Source organism: Sander lucioperca, chromosome 23 (assembly GCF_008315115.2).
Source record: "Sander lucioperca isolate FBNREF2018 chromosome 23, SLUC_FBN_1.2, whole genome shotgun sequence".
NCBI classification, from domain to species: domain Eukaryota; kingdom Metazoa; phylum Chordata; class Actinopteri; order Perciformes; family Percidae; genus Sander; species Sander lucioperca.
Genome location: NC_050195.1, coordinates 1,074,656 through 1,095,371, shown reverse-complemented (window position 1 = coordinate 1,095,371; position 20,716 = coordinate 1,074,656). Strand labels below are relative to the sequence as shown.

General features: G+C 40.0%; 1 protein-coding gene across 2 annotated transcripts; it reads left to right on the top strand.

The window, feature by feature from the left end:
* The first annotated feature begins 7,719 nt into the window (after nt 1-7,719).
* LOC116067143 (xin actin-binding repeat-containing protein 1-like) lies at nt 7,720-18,145 on the top strand. Of its 2 annotated transcripts, XM_031323462.2 has the most exons (8): nt 7,720-7,894; nt 8,247-8,421; nt 8,559-8,646; nt 8,744-9,118; nt 9,278-9,356; nt 11,734-11,879; nt 12,240-12,287; nt 12,649-18,145. In XM_031323462.2, exons 2-8 carry the CDS (start codon nt 8,294-8,296, stop codon nt 17,494-17,496), a joined length of 5,712 nt encoding a protein of 1,903 aa, XP_031179322.1. In that variant the 5' UTR covers nt 7,720-7,894; nt 8,247-8,293; the 3' UTR covers nt 17,497-18,145. The 2 variants fall into 2 exon arrangements, with proteins under 2 accessions (XP_031179322.1, XP_031179323.1); XM_031323463.1 differs by lacking the exons at nt 7,720-7,894; nt 8,247-8,421; nt 8,559-8,646; nt 8,744-9,118; nt 9,278-9,356 and adding an exon at nt 10,252-10,790.
* The last annotated feature ends 2,571 nt before the right edge of the window (nt 18,146-20,716 follow it).

The window sequence follows — 20,716 nt, the reverse complement described above, 5'->3', positions numbered from 1 at the left end:
TGCCTCTCATACACTGAACATTTGCTCTCACGTCAAACATGCCGTGAAGAACAGACGAATGCACAAGAACGCATATTGAGTTGGAGCTGACGTGTTCACTAATAACTGTGACGTGAAGGATGCTGAACAATCTCATCTACAGCACTGTGGCTATTTAAAGCATTCAAACGTGTTGTATCATTTATGTAGTGCATGCGTGTGATATTCAGGCAATCAGTAGCTGTACATATAGCAGACTGATGGAAATATGAGTAAGCCTTTGTGGCGTGAGATAGGAAAATACGTTCATACGTACTAATACCGTCAGCCTGACACTTCTTTTCTAAAATGTAAAAACTGTCACAGAATTAGAGTTAGACCATCAGAATGTAAATGAATATAGGAAAAGTAAGTAAATTACAGTAGGCTTCCTCTATTGCAAGTTATGTTGCATGCTTTTGCCTCTTCACGGGTGGTCTGATTCTAAAAGATCTAAACTACAGATGGGACATTTCTAACTAATTGGGCTTCATCTTGGCATCAAAGTAAGCTGGCCAAGAGATAACTGATGAGTAAATAAGATGTTCCGACATGTGCCAAAAATTATTTATAGAATTACTTTTGCAGTGTGATTAGACGAACAAGCTTAGCTACACCAAACCACTTTAGAGAAGTTCATTATTAACGTTATCTAACAATCATTTGATGAATATTTGGAATTTAAAAACCCATATTCACTGATGACAAGTATGTTTTTCTCAAAAGGCTCTGAATGAACTAGATTACCTCAATTGCATGTTGGGCTGTATCTCCACACACACACACACACACACACACACACACACACACACACACGTCATGTTGCATGCATATTATCTTGAGGCAAACTCATGACTGCTGGCCGTGTGAGGTGCGTGGTGTGGGTTTGCATGTGTCTGTCATTCACTCACATCCAACAGGCCATCAGATCAGTCCCACCGCTCTGTAAAGCACTGCAGACTGCAGATTGGCATTTCTGTGATGCAGACAGGAAGAAAAAAAATTGACTGCAGTAGGGTTAAATGAGGTACCAACACTGTACGATAACAGAATATTTCTCTGAAACATGAGACAGACTGAATATGAATATAAATTGATTTCACTGTCTGTGATAAAATATGCTTATCTATGCGTCACTGGCCAAACATTATTAAGCAGTTCTGAGTGACCTTATCTTCCTCAACTATCTGCTCTCACTGCTGTACATTCTGGGTTATTTCGGTGCACTGAAATAACCTAGTTTGGCCTTTAATAGCCCAGCTGTAATGTTCCCACATAACCCGAATGTGGATAAGAAAATATGAGTGCTGTGTCTTAGTGGTCTTTACCGCCCCCTGCTGGACTACCTTACAATTCTATACATGAACAATGTGAATCCATTCTCACAGTTGTTTTTACTCATTCAAACACAGGAAGACAGGCATATGTGTCTATGAGCATAGTCTATGAGCGTATTCATACGTTCGTCTTTGCAGCTCTTCATCAGTCATGAGTGTAATCCGCAGTTATTTAAGTCACCTTCCAACCAGCTGGCTGATGTAAGCAAGTGTGTTTAAAACGCAGACAAGGCCAGTAAACTTCCCCTAATAACACTGCACAGTTCACAGTCAAAAGGCAGCACATTGCACATTCCCTTTCATCTCTCCAGTGCCTTTGAGACAGAGACAGGAGTGGGTTTTGAAGGGAGGGATGAGGGTTGTAGTCAGAGGAGGGGGAGACAGCCAGGCTGAATCTCTGTTTTGCCCCAGGGTTTGTTGCTGCTGCTGTTGCTCTCTCTTTGTCTGAGGACTGATTAACAAAGAGCAAGACTAAAAAGAGTGAATATGAATTGTGCGTGCTGACAAAAGCTTCCATTGTCTCAAACTGCTACAGCATTTTACACGCTTGAAACAGAGGGAAACCCAGATTAAGAATACAAAGATGTGTTCAGATACAATGTAAAAATACTAATACTAATAATCAGGAGTAAAAGCCTTGTATTTAGAATTGTAGCTTAATAGATGTTATGGATGTTGTAAAGCAAAATGAACTTAAAATTAGTCATTATGCACAAAAGCTCTTAAATGTAATGTTAATGTTTTAGCTGGTTGTGGGGGCATTAGCTCTAATCACTTGAAATAACATTGTTACTATTTTATGAGTTTATCTCATGCTTTTAAAGTGGCCATATTATGCTCATTTTCAGGTTCATAATTGTAATTTGAGATTATATCAGAATAGGTTTACATGGTTTAATTTTCAAAAAACACCATATTTTTGTTGTACTGCACATTGCTGCAGCTCCTCTTTCCACACTGTGTTCAGGTCTCTGTTTTAGCTACGGAGTGAGACCTCTCAACTTCTGTGACATCTTTGTCAGTCGCACATGCGCAGTAGCTAGGTAAGGATTACATGTGCTAGCTAGCTGTTTCTCCAACTTCAGCCTGTACAAGTCAGGATTAGCCGGGAGACTTCTTCTAAATGAGGGCGCACTTCCAACTTTGCATGGAATACCTGCAGAACAGGGACATATAAGTAGTTCTGTGCAATTTATTTTGTAGATTAGGGTGAATTTGTGTGTGTTGCGTTTTGCCATTGAGAACAAGCTAGCATGCTAACGGTTAGCCCCCTAGGCCCCTTGTCTCGGCTAGTTACGTAGAAAGCCGTGCAGATTTTGAACAGCTCACCCGGAGACTGAAGGCAGGACACATTCAGAAACCAGTATCTCACTCAAAACAGCATGGATGTTTGTTTTTTTTCAAAGTTTGTATGCGTGTGGAAGCACCAGAGACACAAAATAACACCCCAAATTGCAGAAAAAGTGATTTTTTTCATAATATAGGCACTTTAAGTAATTAAATCTTATTATCCTAAAATCATAACTAACTACTGGTAACTTGTAACTCACAGCCATCATGTAGTGTAGATAAAAAAAATTAATAATTTTTAATCTAAAACCTAGAGTAGTTAAATAATGATGTTACACAGAATGGAAATATTTAGAAAAGTAACAGTACCTCACATTTCTAACAACAGCGATAACTGCATTTGGTGATGATATGCCCATGTGTTTTCAGCTTGTACCACTGCACCTAAGTAGGTTGAAAAATCTGAGTGACAGAAGCTCAAAAGTAAAAACTAAATAAACACAGCAAGAAAGCAGCATGGCAACTATGATGGTGTGGCAGGGAATGGATGGAACTGGGCCAGTATATGTACTGAGAGGCTGATGAGGGAATGAGATGCAGGTGAGCAACTGCAGGGCTGATGAGGAAAGTAGGAACAGGTGTGTAGATGGGTGGGGCAGTCAGGTGATGGGAAAGTCTGAGGGCATCTGCTGGATGGATGGACAATAGCAATGAAGGGGCCTGGTTAAAATAGGGAGCGTGGCTCAAAAGGAGGGCAGAGAGACAGATTGTGACATTAAGATCGGTGTTTGAGTAAATGCACTTAGTTACCAACCAGACGTTACTAAACAGCTTGAGGAGCTTTGAGTGATAATTTTAGTTTTAAGTCAATGCAATGGACCTTGTCCAGGCCACTGGTTGTACTGTAGTAAAGATATTTTACCACAAGATGGCATTATTATCAAAATAGCCTATCATTTCACACAAGGAAAAAGCTGCTATGTGTACATATGCACTATGAGTATACAGTACCATGCAATATCAACCAGAAACCTCAAATCACAAATACAGCACTGGTATGTGCCTCAACTGTCATGATGATGAGTAATGTGTAATTAGTTTGTTTTAACAAACATTTAAACTGCATTTTATAATTTACTTTTCTTAGTTGATGCAGTTTTGCTGCAGCATGTGTCAGGGGGAGTGTGGTTGGTCGGGGTCGGTGTCGGTGTTGTAGTCAGCAAAGTCAAGAGGGAGGAGAACTTCCTCCTGCTCTTACTTGACCCCTGAGGGTCAGCAGGTTTTGGAATTCCCGGGGAAGGAGATGAACTTTCACAACACTTGTTCCTCGCTAGCTGTCTAGGATTACTGAACCCCAGCCAGATGAAATCTAATTTAGGAACTAAGAACCTTTTAAAAGAAGCAGTAAAACATAATTGTTTCATTTCACTGGTGTTTCCAGGCTTTTTGAAATGGGGCATTCAAAGTGGGGCACAGACTTAAAAGAGGGTTGCACTGTCTCAATCCTGCTGGTAGCTAGCTTGCCCTGCTAGCTGCCGTCCGGTGAGTGCCGTCCAGCTACTACCACACTACTGTTTTTTTTAGGGGGGGAATAAACTTCAAGACGTGACCTGTCCTCTGGAGGACATAGCCACACTACCGCCGCTCCGCGGATTATTATTGGGATGATTATTACAGAAGCCTGTCTGAATACACTCACCGGACGGCAGCTAGCAGCTAACGGCTATCAGCTAGCAGGGCAAGCTAGCTACCAGCAGGATCGAGACAGGGACCAGGGTAGGTGAATTTAAACAATGTCTGAGTTGAAAACGCATCTTGTTGACACGTAAGGGCCCTGTTCATGTGGCACAGACATATTAATTGCATTTTGTGTCTGTTAAGAGGCACAAAGGCACTCTAAAACTTGCCCCGACCTCTGCCGTTTTAGCTCAGTGGACGCTTGTAGTACGTAGCTGCAGCTACGTGTTGCTTCTCCGTGTTACCTGCACTGATTCGGGTCGGGGTTTTTTCTATCGAAAGTACTCGCGTAGCTATAGCGATCAAGATTAACGTAAAAATTGCCCGGAATTCTCCTTTTAAGTAAAGAATAGATGTTAATACAAAATAAACCCTAGATTGATGTCTTATCTTTGCCATTATGAGGTACCTCCCCCCACCGTTAGCATAGCATCACGTACCTCTAACCCAGCCAGCTACAAAGAACTGGTTAGCATCCACACTTTTAAAAGCTTTGAGAGCAGCACCAGTATATGGGGATACCCCGTTTACCACATAGTGGTACAGATCGTGTGGACTTAAGTCGGGCAGACTCTGTGATTTAATGAGGTCCGTGAAAACGGAGGGATAACGAATTAAGGGTCTGTATCCAATCCTGCTATCTCCAACTTCTCCAAATACTGCTCTTTGTGAGCACCTACCAGATGCCCTACCTCGACCGATAACGGCACGACAACTTGTTGTTCAATAGAAGAAGCCATATAAAGCCACAAATACAGTTTATTTAGTGTTATGTATTTCAAACTGATTGAAACTATGAAACTTTCCGCTCGTTCATTACTGTTTAGCCTGTGCTTCCGCCGTCCGTCATGGCGCCGTCACGTGGTCGTGTGACGTGTTTGCAAAGGGTCAATTAGCCCGGACCCATTTAAAGAAACTGAATGCAATGCAAAACAGCATTTGGCTTGCCCAGCTTGTTAATAACCAGTATATGTTCATTTTAGCTTCCAGTTTGTAGATGCTATTTAGATGGCACCAACATTTGGCCTAATCATAACTGACCTGGCAACCCAAAGGCCAAGGTTTTGTTTCCAGATCTGTGTGGTGACCTATGATGCGGGGGTCTGGGGGTCCTCCCCCCGAAAATTTTGAACATTAAACACTTCATTTCCTGCATTCACGTGAATTTTTATGCACCTATTTATGCATTTTTCTGAATCAATTTATGCTGGAAATATCTTTATGTAAAGGGAAACATAGGGGACGATTCCTTTGGATTGACTTTTCTAATTATATCTGAGTCAGCACACATGCAGCCTAGCATCATTTACTCTTCCCTCCTCTTTTGCGTCTTTTGTTGGGGAAGTAACCTCCTTAAATGTGCATATGACAATTATTCACCTCAGTGATACATTCATTCATTTTAATGAATTAATAAAGCCCTGGACTGTAATATTTCAGATGTGTTTGAGCAAGATTTCTGCTCATGTTCAAAACTTTGTGCAAATTCAAAATATAACTATTCCCATCTGTGTTCTCTGTGATTTGGAGGAGTCGTGGAGGAGTACTTAAACTTATGTTGTCCTTTTTGTTCACCTGATACTCAAAACTTATCCTTATGGAGTTAGATTCCCCTTTACACCTGGTAGCATGTAACAACCAGAAACACCAGCACATTAGATTCATCCCCAAAGCATGTAGGCTAAGCACTGTAATGCAAGGTTAATAGAACTGAGTAGTTAGTTACAATTTCTAAGTTGAACCATCACACCACTTTAACTTGAATGTAGCCTAATGGTAGAGCGCTTCTTGGCTTCAGCTTGAAAAGTTGCGCTTTAAACGCAGTCTAATCACCGTTGGTTGCAGTCGCTATGGTGACAACACGTCATGGGCTTTGCTTATCTGATCTGCTGGATCTTCGATGAGTCGGTACCGCGGCGGCGGTCATAGTCTCTCCTACCCGTGTTGAGCGGGCGAGTTCTCACTATAGGTTCATGGTGATTTTGGTAGTCTTGACTTCTCTCAGCGAGACACGCCTGATCGCGTGTCTCGCTGAGAGACCGACGGACGGACAGAGAGAGACACACACACGCGCGCGCACACACACACACACACACACACACACACACACACACACAGCGAGCCACATATAGGCTACAATTACTACAGTTTTCCCCACTCATCCTGTCTCTTTCTATCGGAGAGAGAGAGAGAGAGAGAGAGAGAGAGAGAGAGAGAGGCAGACGCCGCTTCTGGCCAGATTTACTCTTTATGTAGCGATGATTTATTAGTAAAGTGCTATTCTTAACAAATGCACTTAACAAAATGTATATCTATCAAGAGCACAAAAGTTAAACTGATGTTGCCTCCATCTTACTGGAGTGTCCTTGAGCAACACACATACTCTAATGGTGCTGTTTTGTACCTAAGCTTGCAAGAGTAAGCAGCATGTATCATTTATATCTGATACAATGTTCCTTCGTATGATTTTAACACACCCAAATGTACACAATGTTCTCTCTTCAGTGAGTACAATGCTTGACAACTATTTGGGAATTTCCTCAGATATGCACAAATGTATGTGAAAATTGCAACACGATGCATAATAAATCTATTCTATGAACTTTGTTTGCATGGTTGAACTGTTTTTATGATGCATGCCATTTCTTAAGTGCTGTTCAACTCATGAACCATTGGTTGTTTGTTGTTTGTCCAGTAATGATCTAGTTACACATGATTGATTTACAAATGTTTAGGCGTTATGTATTATTCCAATCGGCATTTATCTCAAAAATAATGAAGGCATTTGGCCTATATTGTTTATAAATCTGATTAAATACAACAACGCACACTTTGAACATCTGCACTGTAAATTGAGTCTTGTTGATAGGAAGTATTTTACATAGCTTGTTCCTTGTTCATATGTTCCTATATTGGGTTGTAAATTTATAAATCTGTAACCTGAGAATCTGTGTTAATGAGTAACTCAAACCTCAGAGCCCACACAAAATGTTGTCAAAGCAATATATATAGCGGCATTGATCATAATTCTCAAATTTTCAATATTTTCTATTCATTGTTCTTTGTCTTTGTCCTACTCTAATAAAGTTAATCACATTTGATCTTAATGGATGGTGTGTTGCTGCTCAAAGATCAAGTAATTACATCTGAGCTTTGGTGATATGACAAACATCAAGGATTCTCCTGAAAACTCACGTAGGAGCCAAAACACACAATGATGACAAACGATGCGAGATCCAAAGTAAAACGGGAATGTTGGATAAATGATTTTTTGAATTGACATCAGTTTCTGTTATTCCGATGAAAGCAGCAGACTCACTCTATATTACTGTTGTTTTGGGGATTTATATCCTGCTACTCTAGACATTTTTTCAGGTCATTTAACACAGTCTTGGTAATGAGGAAGAAAAAGGACTTTGCTCACAAACGCTTCACACCGTGTGCAAGTCTTGTGATACTGCGGAAATGTCTCTGATTGTCACAGGGAACAGACACTGACTGACATCTGTAAGGTAAAGGTTCTATTTAAAATGTACCTTATATAGCCAAAATCTTGTTTTCATGAAACTTCAGTTTAAAAAGAGTAGTTTTTGCAACACTGTTAAGTTGCATGACATCCTTATTACGGGCTATGCATTGTTGATGTTATAACCTGCTGTTTCTACAAGTCAGTGGGAAAATGTTTTAGCTTTATGAGTAGATAAAATGCTCACTAGCGGTGTTAAATTGATGGTTAAACAAGAATTTATTGCTGGGTGCAAAGAATTAACAGACATATGACGTCCAGGATCTGCTGATCTTTCTACAGAGAAATGTACTGCAATAATGGAGATAATGTCATTGATTATCCACCATGTATATTAGGTGATAAAGCTATTTGAAAACTTTGTGCTGCTGTGACGTGATTGGTCATGGAGTGGAAGAGTAACCTGAGACGCACCCAGTCACTGAGGAGCATCCCCTCGCCGCGTGACAAGCCCACCTGGACACAGGCAGGGCTGCGGGACAAGGCAACATCTGTATCTCAGCTAGTTGCCAGGTGAAGGAAACATAATCTTTCTCACTCTTTCTACTGTACATCTGTGACAATTTAACACATAATCCAACCCTCTGTAACCTTCCACATGCAGTACGTGTATATATGTTAGTAGATGATTAATATGGCTTTTGTAACAGGTATCAAACCACAGTGGAAGTAAGCGCAGCTATTCAAGAAACCTCGCTCAATAATGGTGAAGCAAAGCCAAAGCAGGTGTTCAAAGAGGTAACTTCTGACTCAAACATAAAGCATCTTCAGTGTGGGGGAAATAATGCAGCTGCATGCAAACATGTTTTTTTTCCTTCTGTGGTATCACTGTCAGATAACACCATCTCTTCTGGAGAGTAAAGAGAGTCATCTGGAGTCTCTGATGAGGAGAAATGAGGCGAGGGAACAGTCTCAAGACAAAACCAATTTAACCCGCAGTAAGTCCATGGGGAGCCTTCAAAGCAGCGCTGGGTCCACTGGGGCCCTGAAGGCTCTGTTTGAGTCGAAGGCAGCCACACCAAACAAGATGAAGAGCAGTTTCAGATCTGTAAGTTTCACGACACCTTACAAGGCAGCGGGCATCATGCCAGTGGTGAATGGAGAGGTTGAAGAGGTAAAGAGCTCTGCAGTGCAACCGAAGAGCCAAATTCCTGCTGATGGTCCAGTCAGTGATGCTAAAATTGATGCAAAAGATCCTGTGATTCGAAAGGTAAATACAATCATTCCTATTAGCTTAAAGGTCAGATTTGCACCATTTCTAATGTGTAACTTCAATCATATTACTTCCAAAAATAGAATCAAGATATTGTCACTAAGACAGACATATGGCTACTTAGTGGCAGTGACAGTTCATTATTTCTCTCTCTAGGTGGGGCATCAGACCCTGATGGAGAGGAGAAAAACAATAGGGGGTATTGATTTTGAAACAATTGCCTCCTCTCAAGCTGGTGAGTACCAGACAGCATTCATCAAAGTGTGCTCTGAGATGAACCGCCAACCTGACCACTATGTATTCCAAGCTACTGCCCAATGTAGCTGGGAAATAAATCTTCAAAGTTTAATTCAACATGTCAGAAAGACATTTCTAAGGTTACTGAAGCATCTCTCTCTTGAGTAGTTATCAGTAGACCTTAGAATAAAACTGTTTATGGTTTGATTGGGAGACAGAGTTAGCCATTTTAAAAACACAACAAAAAGCAAATAATAAAAAGCCCGGTCATAAACTACATATAGCAATACTAAAAACATCTTTCTGGACAAAGACCTGTTGATAAGACCAAGAATACAGCCCTGATCAAGGTCATAAGGAAACTGGCATCACACTCTGAAGCTACTCCAGACCTTGATTTGCCATAAAGCGAAGTCAAATAACAAAAAACTGTTCAGATGTTAAAAGACACTGTGCATGGATTAATGGACACAGGACTGTCAGAGTTAGTAACACAAATATAACAGAATAAAAAGTTTCATGAGAAACTTGAAAACTGTCTTATTTCCTCAGAATTTCCTGGTGTAATTTGGCAATGATTCTACAGAAAATAGAGAACGTGTTCAATTAGTACACTTCTAATGAATTAATTCAAATGCATTGCTACCGTAGTCTTCTCGTCAGCAGGTCATCTGAACATGCAAACTGTGAAACTTGTCTACAGGCATGCATTCACGTCAACGTATGCTAAATAAAGTTTTTAAAAGGTAAATTAATAATAAATTATTATATACTTGGATATAAAAGGAGCCGTTTTTCAGGAAAAGTCATGTTTTTCCTATTATTGGTACCAAATCATATTATATATTATCATATTATATATAATTACTCCTTATTAAACATCCGACCAAATAATGAATTACTGATCTATAAAATAAAGTATTACCCAAACATCTGTTGCTTTCGATCCACCACAATAGCAAATATCAGCCCAATTTGGTGTCTAAATCATTCAACTGAAAAAAACCCAAACAAGATACCGGCTCCCCTGGTATACCCTCCCTGGAAAGCAGTCTCAGAGTCCTATGACTCGGGTCAAAGCTGTGGATGGTATGAATGAAAGGGAAGAGGTGAAATGGAGATGAATATCAGCACAGTGACTGTGCAAGAAGTCGTGATTGACTCAACCTGGTGTGGACACAGTAGACCACTCCAGAACAGGACAGAAATAGTCCTGAATACGTGCAGATGGGTGAAAGGGTCAGCTGTCACTGGAGCAGGAATGAGGCAGAGAGAGGGAGCAACCGAGCGGGGCAGAGGCTCCATTATCAGACACAAACATACAGGAAATTAGACCTAACATATTTACAGTACAAGGACTGAAAGAAAATAAGAAGGCCAGCGGGTCTGAAGGAACTGGGAGCTGTTTTATGTGTTGTGACCTTCATTTTCTGTGAGTACACAATTTTATCCACGTGATATATGGCTTGTACATGCTCTTGAAAACTTACGTTTAGTCCTTCAAACCGTTCAAACCCTTTAAAGCTTAATAAACACAATATATTGGGGCAGCTAATTATACCAAATAATGACTGATAGTTTTGGGAGCTTTATAAATCTTGAAATATTAGGGTATTGAGACTTTAATATAACTAGAGATTGACCTAAACGTTGCAGCCATAATGCACAAAATCTTCATCCTGAAGAGTTCTCGCTTTGCACTTACATCACAGTGTCTGTTTTGCCATGTGTTCCTGGTTGACGGCAGCTAGTGGACTATTGATTTACTATCTGTAATATTACGAACAATTTTAAGACGTGTTTACTTTTGCTCGTCTAGTCAAGTGTAGCTGCAGTGAATTGCCTGTCCTTTTAACTTTCGGTATTTGTGTCAGCGGAGTCAGGTATCTGTCCCTCTCTACCACAAGTTGTACATTTATAACTCAAACACATGGCAGCTGTTCAATATCAGCTTAGAAAATGTGATTACTAGTGACCCATTGTTAACTATTTACCCACAGTTTGGGAACATGGATGCAAACAAAAATGTCTCCTGTATGTTATTAAAATGAGTCACTATTTAAATCTCTCAGTTACATGATGTTGTGACAGGCTCTTCCAAAATAGCGCTCTATTTTGACACCAGCTGCCTTTTTATAGCTAATATGAACCAGCCAACAAAGTGAGACAAACTTACGACTTATTTTTTTCTTTATCCCAAATCCCATATGAGGAATTTGATGGCACATTTACGTATATAACACAGCAAGTACTTGACACCATTGTCAACATTGATCTCAGCCAGCTCTGATTGGCCCTTATTTGAAGTACTACATAGTATAACTTGAGTCATGAATACATTTAAAACGTATAATTTGCTGTGTCTGTCTCCTCAGATGAAAAGAGGAGATCAATTGCAGATTTCAGAGATAGCTCCTTCATCCAAACCAAGGAGAAACTGTGTGTCTCGGTCAAAGCTATGTCCGCTCTCTATCTGTCCAAGGTGGTACCTCAGGATTCAACACACAGCTTTTTAAAACCGGTAAACATTGCTCTTCTCATTCTGTGTTCTCTTCTTTTCAGTCTGGGATTTGTTTAGCCCTATTCTATGCATTGATCTTAAACTAAATGTTTTAGAGCATGATGAAAAAAGATTTAAATGCCACCCTATCTCATTATTTATCATATAGAAAGGTGGTTATCAGAAAAAGAATAATCAAACATGTTTTTGTTTTATCTGTTGTGACCTTAAACTTAAATAAAGTGCAGTTTATTATCTTTTACAGTGTCATATAACACATCATACAATGGAACAGTAAAATATATAATGATTGCCAATCTGTCAGCCAACATTGCTTATGTCAGCTTAACATGACCTGAAATAATTATTGTTTCCGTCCAGGCACAAGGTCAGTTATCTGAATCTGGGAAAAGAGTCAAACCAGCCAAGGTAGGGCAGAATTTCACCAGACATTTTGCATGACGGTGTGCATTGTCACAAAAGCATCTTCCACACTGTCTAATACCATATACAACCAAACCAAATGCTTGCTTTTCCTGAGAGTTTTCTTTTAAAGAAAAAAACATACACATTTTCTTTTCTTTTAATTTATCATTGTGGTTGCTTTGGAGCTCAGCTAATCCACTGACACCTGGCATGTTGAAAGCAATCAACTGGAATGATTTGGAAGGTAAAATGTTGCTCTCATTGCTGTAAGCATGGTTGCACACTCTTCAGCATGATTATCACTGGAAAGCTCATTTCTGTTGCGAAGGACCCAATGATAAGAACGTTACTTTGTTCTTCCAAGATGGCCGAAGACTACCAAAGAGGGAAAGATGACCTCTCTCCACCGTCTTCAGCCAGACATCAGCCAGCACCAGAAGACATCTCTGGGGCACATTTCCCACAGTTCATGCCTTCCCAACTTTCGAAAGAAAAGCTATACCAACAGCGGCAGAAATGTGAGCTGAGAAGGCTCCTGAAGCACACTCACCCAGAGCTGAAGATGTTAGATGAAGTTGTGGATGAAGAGCTTGCTGAGGTTTTGCGCTCAGAGCCTGGGCTGACAGCTGGTGAAACTGGATACGAGGGAGAGGTCCTTTCAAGACGCTTGATATTTGAGAACTGTGCCCTGAGTAACAAAGTATCTCCTTACACCTCTAAGATGCACAAGGCAGAGGGAATGGTGGAAAGAGACGATGTCAGTAAAACATTAGCTGTGTTTAAGGAACATGAAGAGAGTCCTTGTAATGAAAGTGATAAAGAGATCGTGGAGGATGAGAAAACGCTTGGGTCTAGTTCAGATCCTAATAGAGAGTGTGAGGAAGAGATGATAAGAATAGATGTTAAGGCTACTAGAAGGTTATTTGAGAGTAAATCTGTTAACACATCCAAACCTAATCCAGATAGGTTTGAGGCAAAAGTTTCTCTTTCTGGCGATGAGACAGAGGCAGTCCAAAAACAAAAACAGGATTTTGAAATGTGTACCAAAGAGAATCTGCATAGCGAAAACAAAAGCAATGTATGTTCCACAAGTGTTGGCGTGACAGATCAGGCCAATAAACAAAGCCCATGTGTTCAGATCATTGGTCAAAGCACTGACTATGAGTTTTCTGGTAGGGAAGAAGTTTCTACAGGTGAAACAGTCTTTGAGGGTGAGCCTACAAGCCTTTCTGATCCAGAAGAATTTAGGAAAATAATCAAAACGAGTGCAGCTCTTTTCCAAAACAACCCATTTATCCCAACAAACATAGAAAGAGAGAAATCCTTTGTGCATACATCAAAATCCCAAAGCCCAGCAGAAAACACTGGGGCAATTCAGGACTATCTGATAGATAATGTCAAGAACAGAGCCCACTTGTTTGAATCAATGCCATTTGACAAAATTAGGCATCAGGACAAGGACGAAATTGAGGCGATGGTGGAGAACATCAAGGAAACACTGAATTCTCTTTATCATGTCAATGCCATAAATTCAGATGGCTCAATCATTGAGGTGAATGAGACAATGATAGCCAAAAAGGCCAAATTCACACTATCAGAGAGTGGGCCTAAAATAAAATATGACGAGGTGGCTGAAGGTGGTGCACAAAACTTCCTTCTCCAGTTGCTACCACGAGCAAACCTAAAGCCTCAGATCACTTACCTAAAGGAGGGTAGTAAAGGAAGCATGGCAGCCACAGTGGTGAATGTACCTGTGCACCAGCATCACTTCACTACCAACCAAGATACAGAATTTAAAACTGCCAATGTGGTTCAGCTTGTTGAGGATATTCTCAATCAGGATAACTCTCTGCGGAAGGGAGTGATTATCCAGGAGGATGCAGACAGATGTACTGAAGTCGTTGTTTACTCCCTCCACAGTTATTTTGATGAGTTTGATGTAAAAAGTTATTGTCCTCCGCAAGGTGCAGAGTATGATGAACCAGAGCCAGAAAGAGGTGATGTGAGTAAAGCAGACTATCAAGAACTAAGAAAAGGCATTATTGAATCAACCATAAGCTGCCTTCTAGAAACTCCCAAAGATCAAACTTGCCAAGGATCCATAAGGCCTGATGATATGCCCACAGTTAAAGGAAATGTAAAATTGTTTAAGAGTTGTATTGAAAAAGGAGATTTAGAGTATTTGAAAACTCTTCAGGCTGAACCAACAGTGCAAGAACAAGAACTCACTCCTAACCAAAACGTGGCTGGACAAGGCCTTGAACTTCATCATGAACAGAGAGGTGATCAAGTTGAGGAGAGTAATTCAGAATGGGTCCCAGTGGATGTAAAGAGACTAAAAAAAATGTTCTCTGGAGATCAAAGACCAACCCAACTAAAGCAAAATGTATGTGAAAATCTTGCTCAATCTACCACCATTTCTTGTGCATTCACAGCTCATAATGTGTCACTTGGAAAGAGCCAGTCCTCTACAGAATGCATTCATGTGCAAGTAAATAATAGCTGTACAACACAAGAATTAAGTAACTCTATACTTGCACCACAGGGATCATACCCACATCTTGAGACACAGGACGATGACAGGGTCCACCAGGCTGAATTAGTCGAGGTGGTAGATGACAATGACGAGATCTCTAACCTCCAAACTGCAATACATAGTCTCCAACGGACCACAATCGAGGCCAAATCTTTGCATCACTCATCACAAGAAAAACACAAAATTCTTGTTCAAGAACCTGTTGTCTCAGTTACCTCAGGTGATGTTAAACACTTAAGAACAGAAGCAGAATTACCTCAAGAAAATGAGGACCAGAAAAGGGACACATGCACTGAGACAACATGGGATGAACTCCCATCAACCTCAAACATCACCTCAGAACATAAATCATACTGCCAACACGAGGATACAGAGACATGCTGTGAAGACACTAATTCTGAAGAAGTACAAACTATTGAGACATGCAGCAAAATGGGTCAACAAGGCCCAGAGTTGGTGGATGAGGAAGTTGTCTTTCAGGGTAAACTTCAAGCAGCTTTGGATTCCCTGGAGAGATCCAATATCAATGTCAGTAGAGGAGATTTCAGAGCAGCTATGATATACAGAAGCGTGTCCAAACCTCACAAAGAAAGACCACAAAATGTGGATGCGATATCTGTGCAAAAGACGACTAAGGAGGAGTTTTGTCACGTGACTGAACCTAAATCAACTCAAGCACCACTGAGACATGATGTCTCCAAAGAACAAGTGACTGCAGCAAATGCGGATCGCCCAAGGCAAAGTGAAACTCTAAATAAACCAGCTACAAGCGCTGTCTCAGAGAAAAGCAGAAGGTCTGTTGGTCAAAAACCAGCCATCCCACCTAAACCTGAGCATTTAAAAGTGAAACAAAGAGACATTCAATCAATCAACACAAAGAATATTGAGGCAAACCAAACTAATACTGTGGAACCCAAAGAGACAGTTCCTCAACGAATGGCAATGACATCGATGTCACATAAGGATGAACTTAAGCAAGGCCTGTTCAAAATTAACACTGGTGCAGACTCAGGGCCTGATTCAGTGGAACATCAAAGAAATAAGCTTTTTGATGACGCTACACAGATGGCTAAGGAAATTGAAGTAAGGCATCAAGTCCCAGGTTCAGTCGTCATCTTGGAAAGTGATAACTCAGATAAGAATATCATTAAGCGACAACAGGAGATAAAAGCCACAACAGAAGAGAAAAGCCCCCAGGATTTCCCAATCAAAGAGAATATGAATGAAACAGATGAAAGCCATGTAGATTTTCATGAAGCATGTAAGACATTTGGAGGTAAAAAGGCATTTTCAGCTAAAAATGCTCCTGTAAAGCCAAAAAGAGTGAAAATTGCCCAGCCTGAAAATAAAAACCCCAAACACATGTCTGGAGATAATTCCTCAATTTTCACACATGTGGTTGAGGAACCAAAACCAACTCTTACTGGTCCATCGTGCAATAACCCAAACACCTGTGGACAAGCTGCTGACAGCAAAGACAAGCACGAAAAAGAAATTAAACAAGAAGGCAAAGTTGAGATGAGGGGAAAGAAAGGACGAACTGAGACAGAGGATGAACGCCGACAGCGTCTGTCAGTTCACATGGATGAGATCTTAAGAGGAAACATAACGGCAGCCATGGAAATCTTTGACAACTTACGAAAGCAAGAGGAACTTCAGAGTATTCTTAGTCGAGTTGAGGAAGTTGAACAAGATACGAGCGAGGTTGATGTAAGGTCTCTGAGGGGAGTCTTTGAGAACGTCCCTGACTGGGTTGTCAGCTCGAACAAAAAGAAACAAAAAAAGACGAAAGTAGAAAACAAAGAAGAGAGATTGCCATTAACGAGAGACAACACTGAAAGCAAGTCTTCAATGGCACATGTTTTTGGAGATCTTGAGCGAGCCAGTGAAGAAATCATGAATCTAAAAGAACAGACTTTAGCCAGACTTATGGACATAGAGGAAGCCATAAAGAAGGCTCTTTATTCTGTCTCTACCTTGAAATCTGACTCAGATATTGCTGGTTTATCATGCCTGTTCAAAGAGTCATTAGGGACAGAGCAAGGATCCCCATCCTTTGGTAGTATTAGCAAAATTAGCATTGGTTCAAGCAGAACAAAATCACTGCAGACACTGGAAAACCCTACAATACAGGGAAACACAGCTCTGCCAGTTAGCCAAGGTACAAGAATTGAAGTAGCCCCTGCAAAACAACGAGCAAGTCCACCGTCTTCACCTGCCTTCATCTCCATCCAGTCTGCTGCTAAAAAGACGGATAAGAAAGAGGTGCCTCCACCAAAGACCACAATCTGCCAGACATGTCAGCACAGCCCAAAGACAGAAGAGAAATTCCTGACAACTAAAACGCTGACATGCAACAGTCCTGCTCAAAACAGAAAAAGGGATCCCAGAAAAGCAGGTCAAAAACAATCCTCTTACAACCCAAAACGAGAGCTCAGTGTACTCGAGGTGCAGACTGACCCTGAGGGGAACAGTATCATGGGCACTAAGACAGTCACAGAGAATTATGAGAGGACTGATGACCTTGGGAACCGGTTTTACTCTTCCAAAACTTCCACTGTTGTCACTGCTCAGCCAGATACTACAACATCCACAAGTCAGGCAGTGGTCAGTCCAGCTATGTATCAGGTCACCAAGTACCCAGAAGTTCTGCTGCCGATCAATCAGAAACCTTAAATCATTCAAAGACTGGTGCAGTTTGTTACCTATTAGCTAAGTGTTTTCATATGTTGAATATTAATTTGTTATGTAAAAATGGACTATGGGGAGAAAGTGGAACTACAATTCCAGGAGGACAACCCCAGAAGCATGTGGCAAGGTCTAACAACTTTAGAACAGATCATCACCATAGTTCCCTCCAGGATCGTCACAAACCTCAAGGACCTGGGATTGAACCTGTGCATGCAGAACCCATGTGGTGAGGGTGGGCAGACACACCTCTTCCACCCTCATCATTGACACCGGAGCACCCCAGGGCTGTGTTTTGAGTCCCCTGCTGTATTCTCTCTACACGCACGACTGTGTAGCCACTTTCGACTCCAACACCCTTCTTAAGTTTGCTGACGGCACAGCTTTGGAAAAGGCCTACCTGAAAGAAGTTAAGAACATGACCCGCTGGTGTCAGGGCAACAACGTACTCATGAATGTCAGCAAGACTAAAAAGATGATAATGGAAGAAGCAGGGAAGGAACTACGTCCCCCTTAATATCAACAGGTCCTCTGGAGAGGGTGGACAGTCTTGAATTGTAAAAACCTGACAGGATTACATTTAACTGAAATTTAATTTAATATAATTTCATGTGACAAATAAAAGTATTTATTGATTGATGTACATACCTTTATTTGCGAAAATATGAATTGTGTTTAATATTGTTTGTTTTTTATTAATAAGTTATTGGTAATTATTGGTTTAAGATTTTCTTATTAATGTTTGAGGATTTATTTGTAGCATGTATTCTTTTAAAGATTTTGATTTGCATTTGAAATTAAATATGCCTTATTGGTTTTAATTTATGCTTTTGTGTTTGTTGTTGCTTTTTTGTTTTAACCAAGCTCAGTCTCATTTCTCTCATCAGTTTCAACCAGCTTGTCGAGAGATGTGTTCAGCCTGTTTGAAGCCGGTTTATTCGATGGAAAAAATTACTGCTGACAAATACATTTTTCACAAAACTTGCTTTTGTTGTAAACAGTGCAAGACAAAATTAAGGTGAGATACTGACTTATTTTACAGAAAAATCAGCTGCAACATTGATCAATGATTGTCATTGCAACTCTGCTATTGATTTTCTATCCTGGTAGGACATGACAGATCTCCATGCTCATTTTGTATGACACAAGAAACATAACACGGTGTATGTAAAACAATAGACAGTTACATTAATATAGACAACTATAACTAATAATAAACCATTCCAATTTTGGTTCACATTATACAAATTGAGCAAGAACGATGTCATTTCCAACTACCATCTTTGTTTAGATTGAGGAAAACAGTTGCAGCTTGGGAAACAGGTTAAAATCTTTTTTAGCGTGCATCAGGTCAAACATATAGTAAATGTATAAGTAGTAGCCTACAGACAGCAGCTGGCACACTGCTTCATTCTAGCAGTGCTTAGGGTTAGCAACTTGTCCTGTTTTTTTTCTCTCTTGTGAAAGTCTTGTTAGATAATATTTCAGATAACATTAAAAGATAAATCTTACCTGTTTTAGCTTATCCAAGTATGTTTCATGGGGAGTGCTGAGGCTAGTTATAGGCATTCCATCCATATTTCAGTCACACATTCAAACACTTTTCTGAAAAAGCTCTTAGAAGTAGTACTTTGAAAGCACATGAAATAAGTTATCTTATTGCTAGCATCTTTAAGACAGCCTTTCTAGGTTTGCTATCTTCTAGCAGTTGTTTCCACATAGTTATTTCCTCCATGGAAAAAAAAAACCTTGCCTAAGCACAGATGGGAGCTAACCTCTGTTATTTAAACAAGACACTCTTGCAGTTGGTAAATTTTACGAGATGCTATGTAAATGGATGGGGGAAACTTGTTAGCTTAGCAACACTAAGGCTACAAGCAACCCACAATGCAACACTCTCTTAAAATAACAGGCTTACTTTGGTACAGTAGCTCTGTCCTGGCCTGGTCCTAGCTGCATTCATTCAGAGAGCAGCTACTGTTATAAAATATAATACAATCCCAACATAGTTTAAAGGAACTTCATCTTATATTTAGGCCAATACCATAAACTTAATGTTCACCAAACATATTAAAAATCTTTCATTAATTGGTTGATTGATTTATTGATTAAATGGTTGAGTGATTGCATGTAACAGAAGCTCTGCTTCTTACAGACCAACAAGTATTTAGATTTTTCTTTGGAGCACCGGTTCCCAAACTGAACTGGGGTGCCACATGACCGGGAGACAACTAAGTTGAATAGATTTTTGACAGCAGAAACATTTTGACTTGTCGAACCCGGGTGTAAGTAGTAACATTGTTAATTGCTGCATTGCATTGCAGTACTATAATTGCTGAGTCGTCATTAATAATATTAGTTCCACCTGTGCTTTTTCTGCTATGATAAGTAAAAATCATGACAGTAAAAAGTTGGGGAACCACTGGCTAAGAGGTATATAGATATGACAACGTCTAAAGAACTATTTACAAAATGCAAAATAAAATACAATTTTTTTTTTTTTTTAATTTAACAAATTGTGCTTATTTGTAGCATGTACAATTATGCACCTTTGTATGGGGAATTCTACTGCATATTTCACTACCAACAACTGTTCAGAAGAAAAGGGAATTACGATGAGGGCTTCGGACATGCTCAACACAAGAACCGATGGCTTCTAAGAAACACTGCTGATGTGGTCGCCAATGAGTCTGAGGCATAAATATTCCGTAACAGTGTGAGTACCAGCAGACAACGCTTATCTCTATAATTTATTCCTTTTTGTCATATTCATGATCATTCATTATTGTGGCTTTCCTCCATTGAAACTGTGTTCCGTTTGTCCTCAGCTGATTTGACGGTGACAACATGGAAAATCTTCATTAAACATGTCTTTCGCACCATGCGATGGCCAACTGCTGTCCAAATCCTATACAGTGTGTTCATATACTGATTGGTAATGAATAATAGTGTGATGACATACTGTAACACACGCACTAATTGCAGCAATGGCTTAATCATACAGTCAGTTTTCATCAAATGACCTTTTGCTTGTTTTGTTCACAATTACTGCAACACAAAAAAAATTGTGCAATCCTTTCTTGTGGACACAAAGTACATTGAATGAAATGTTTATACATTTGATTTTAACTGGGATAACAGAGAATAATCAAAAACACCATTTTGCAAATATCCTGGGTATCAGTGTAGTAGTTGAGCAGAAAAATCC

What these genes read in the sequence shown, in the direction of transcription:
- LOC116067143 (XM_031323462.2), top strand. Translation starts at nt 8,294, where the DNA reads ATGGAGTGGAAGAGTAACCTGAGACGCACCCAGTCACTGAGGAGCATC. An exon ending in AAGATCCTGTGATTCGAAAG is followed by an intron (nt 9,119 to 9,277) that starts GTAAATACAATC and finishes TTCTCTCTCTAG; the next exon opens with GTGGGGCATCAGACCCTGAT. An exon ending in AAAGAGTCAAACCAGCCAAG is followed by an intron (nt 12,288 to 12,648) that starts GTAGGGCAGAAT and finishes TGTTCTTCCAAG; the next exon opens with ATGGCCGAAGACTACCAAAG.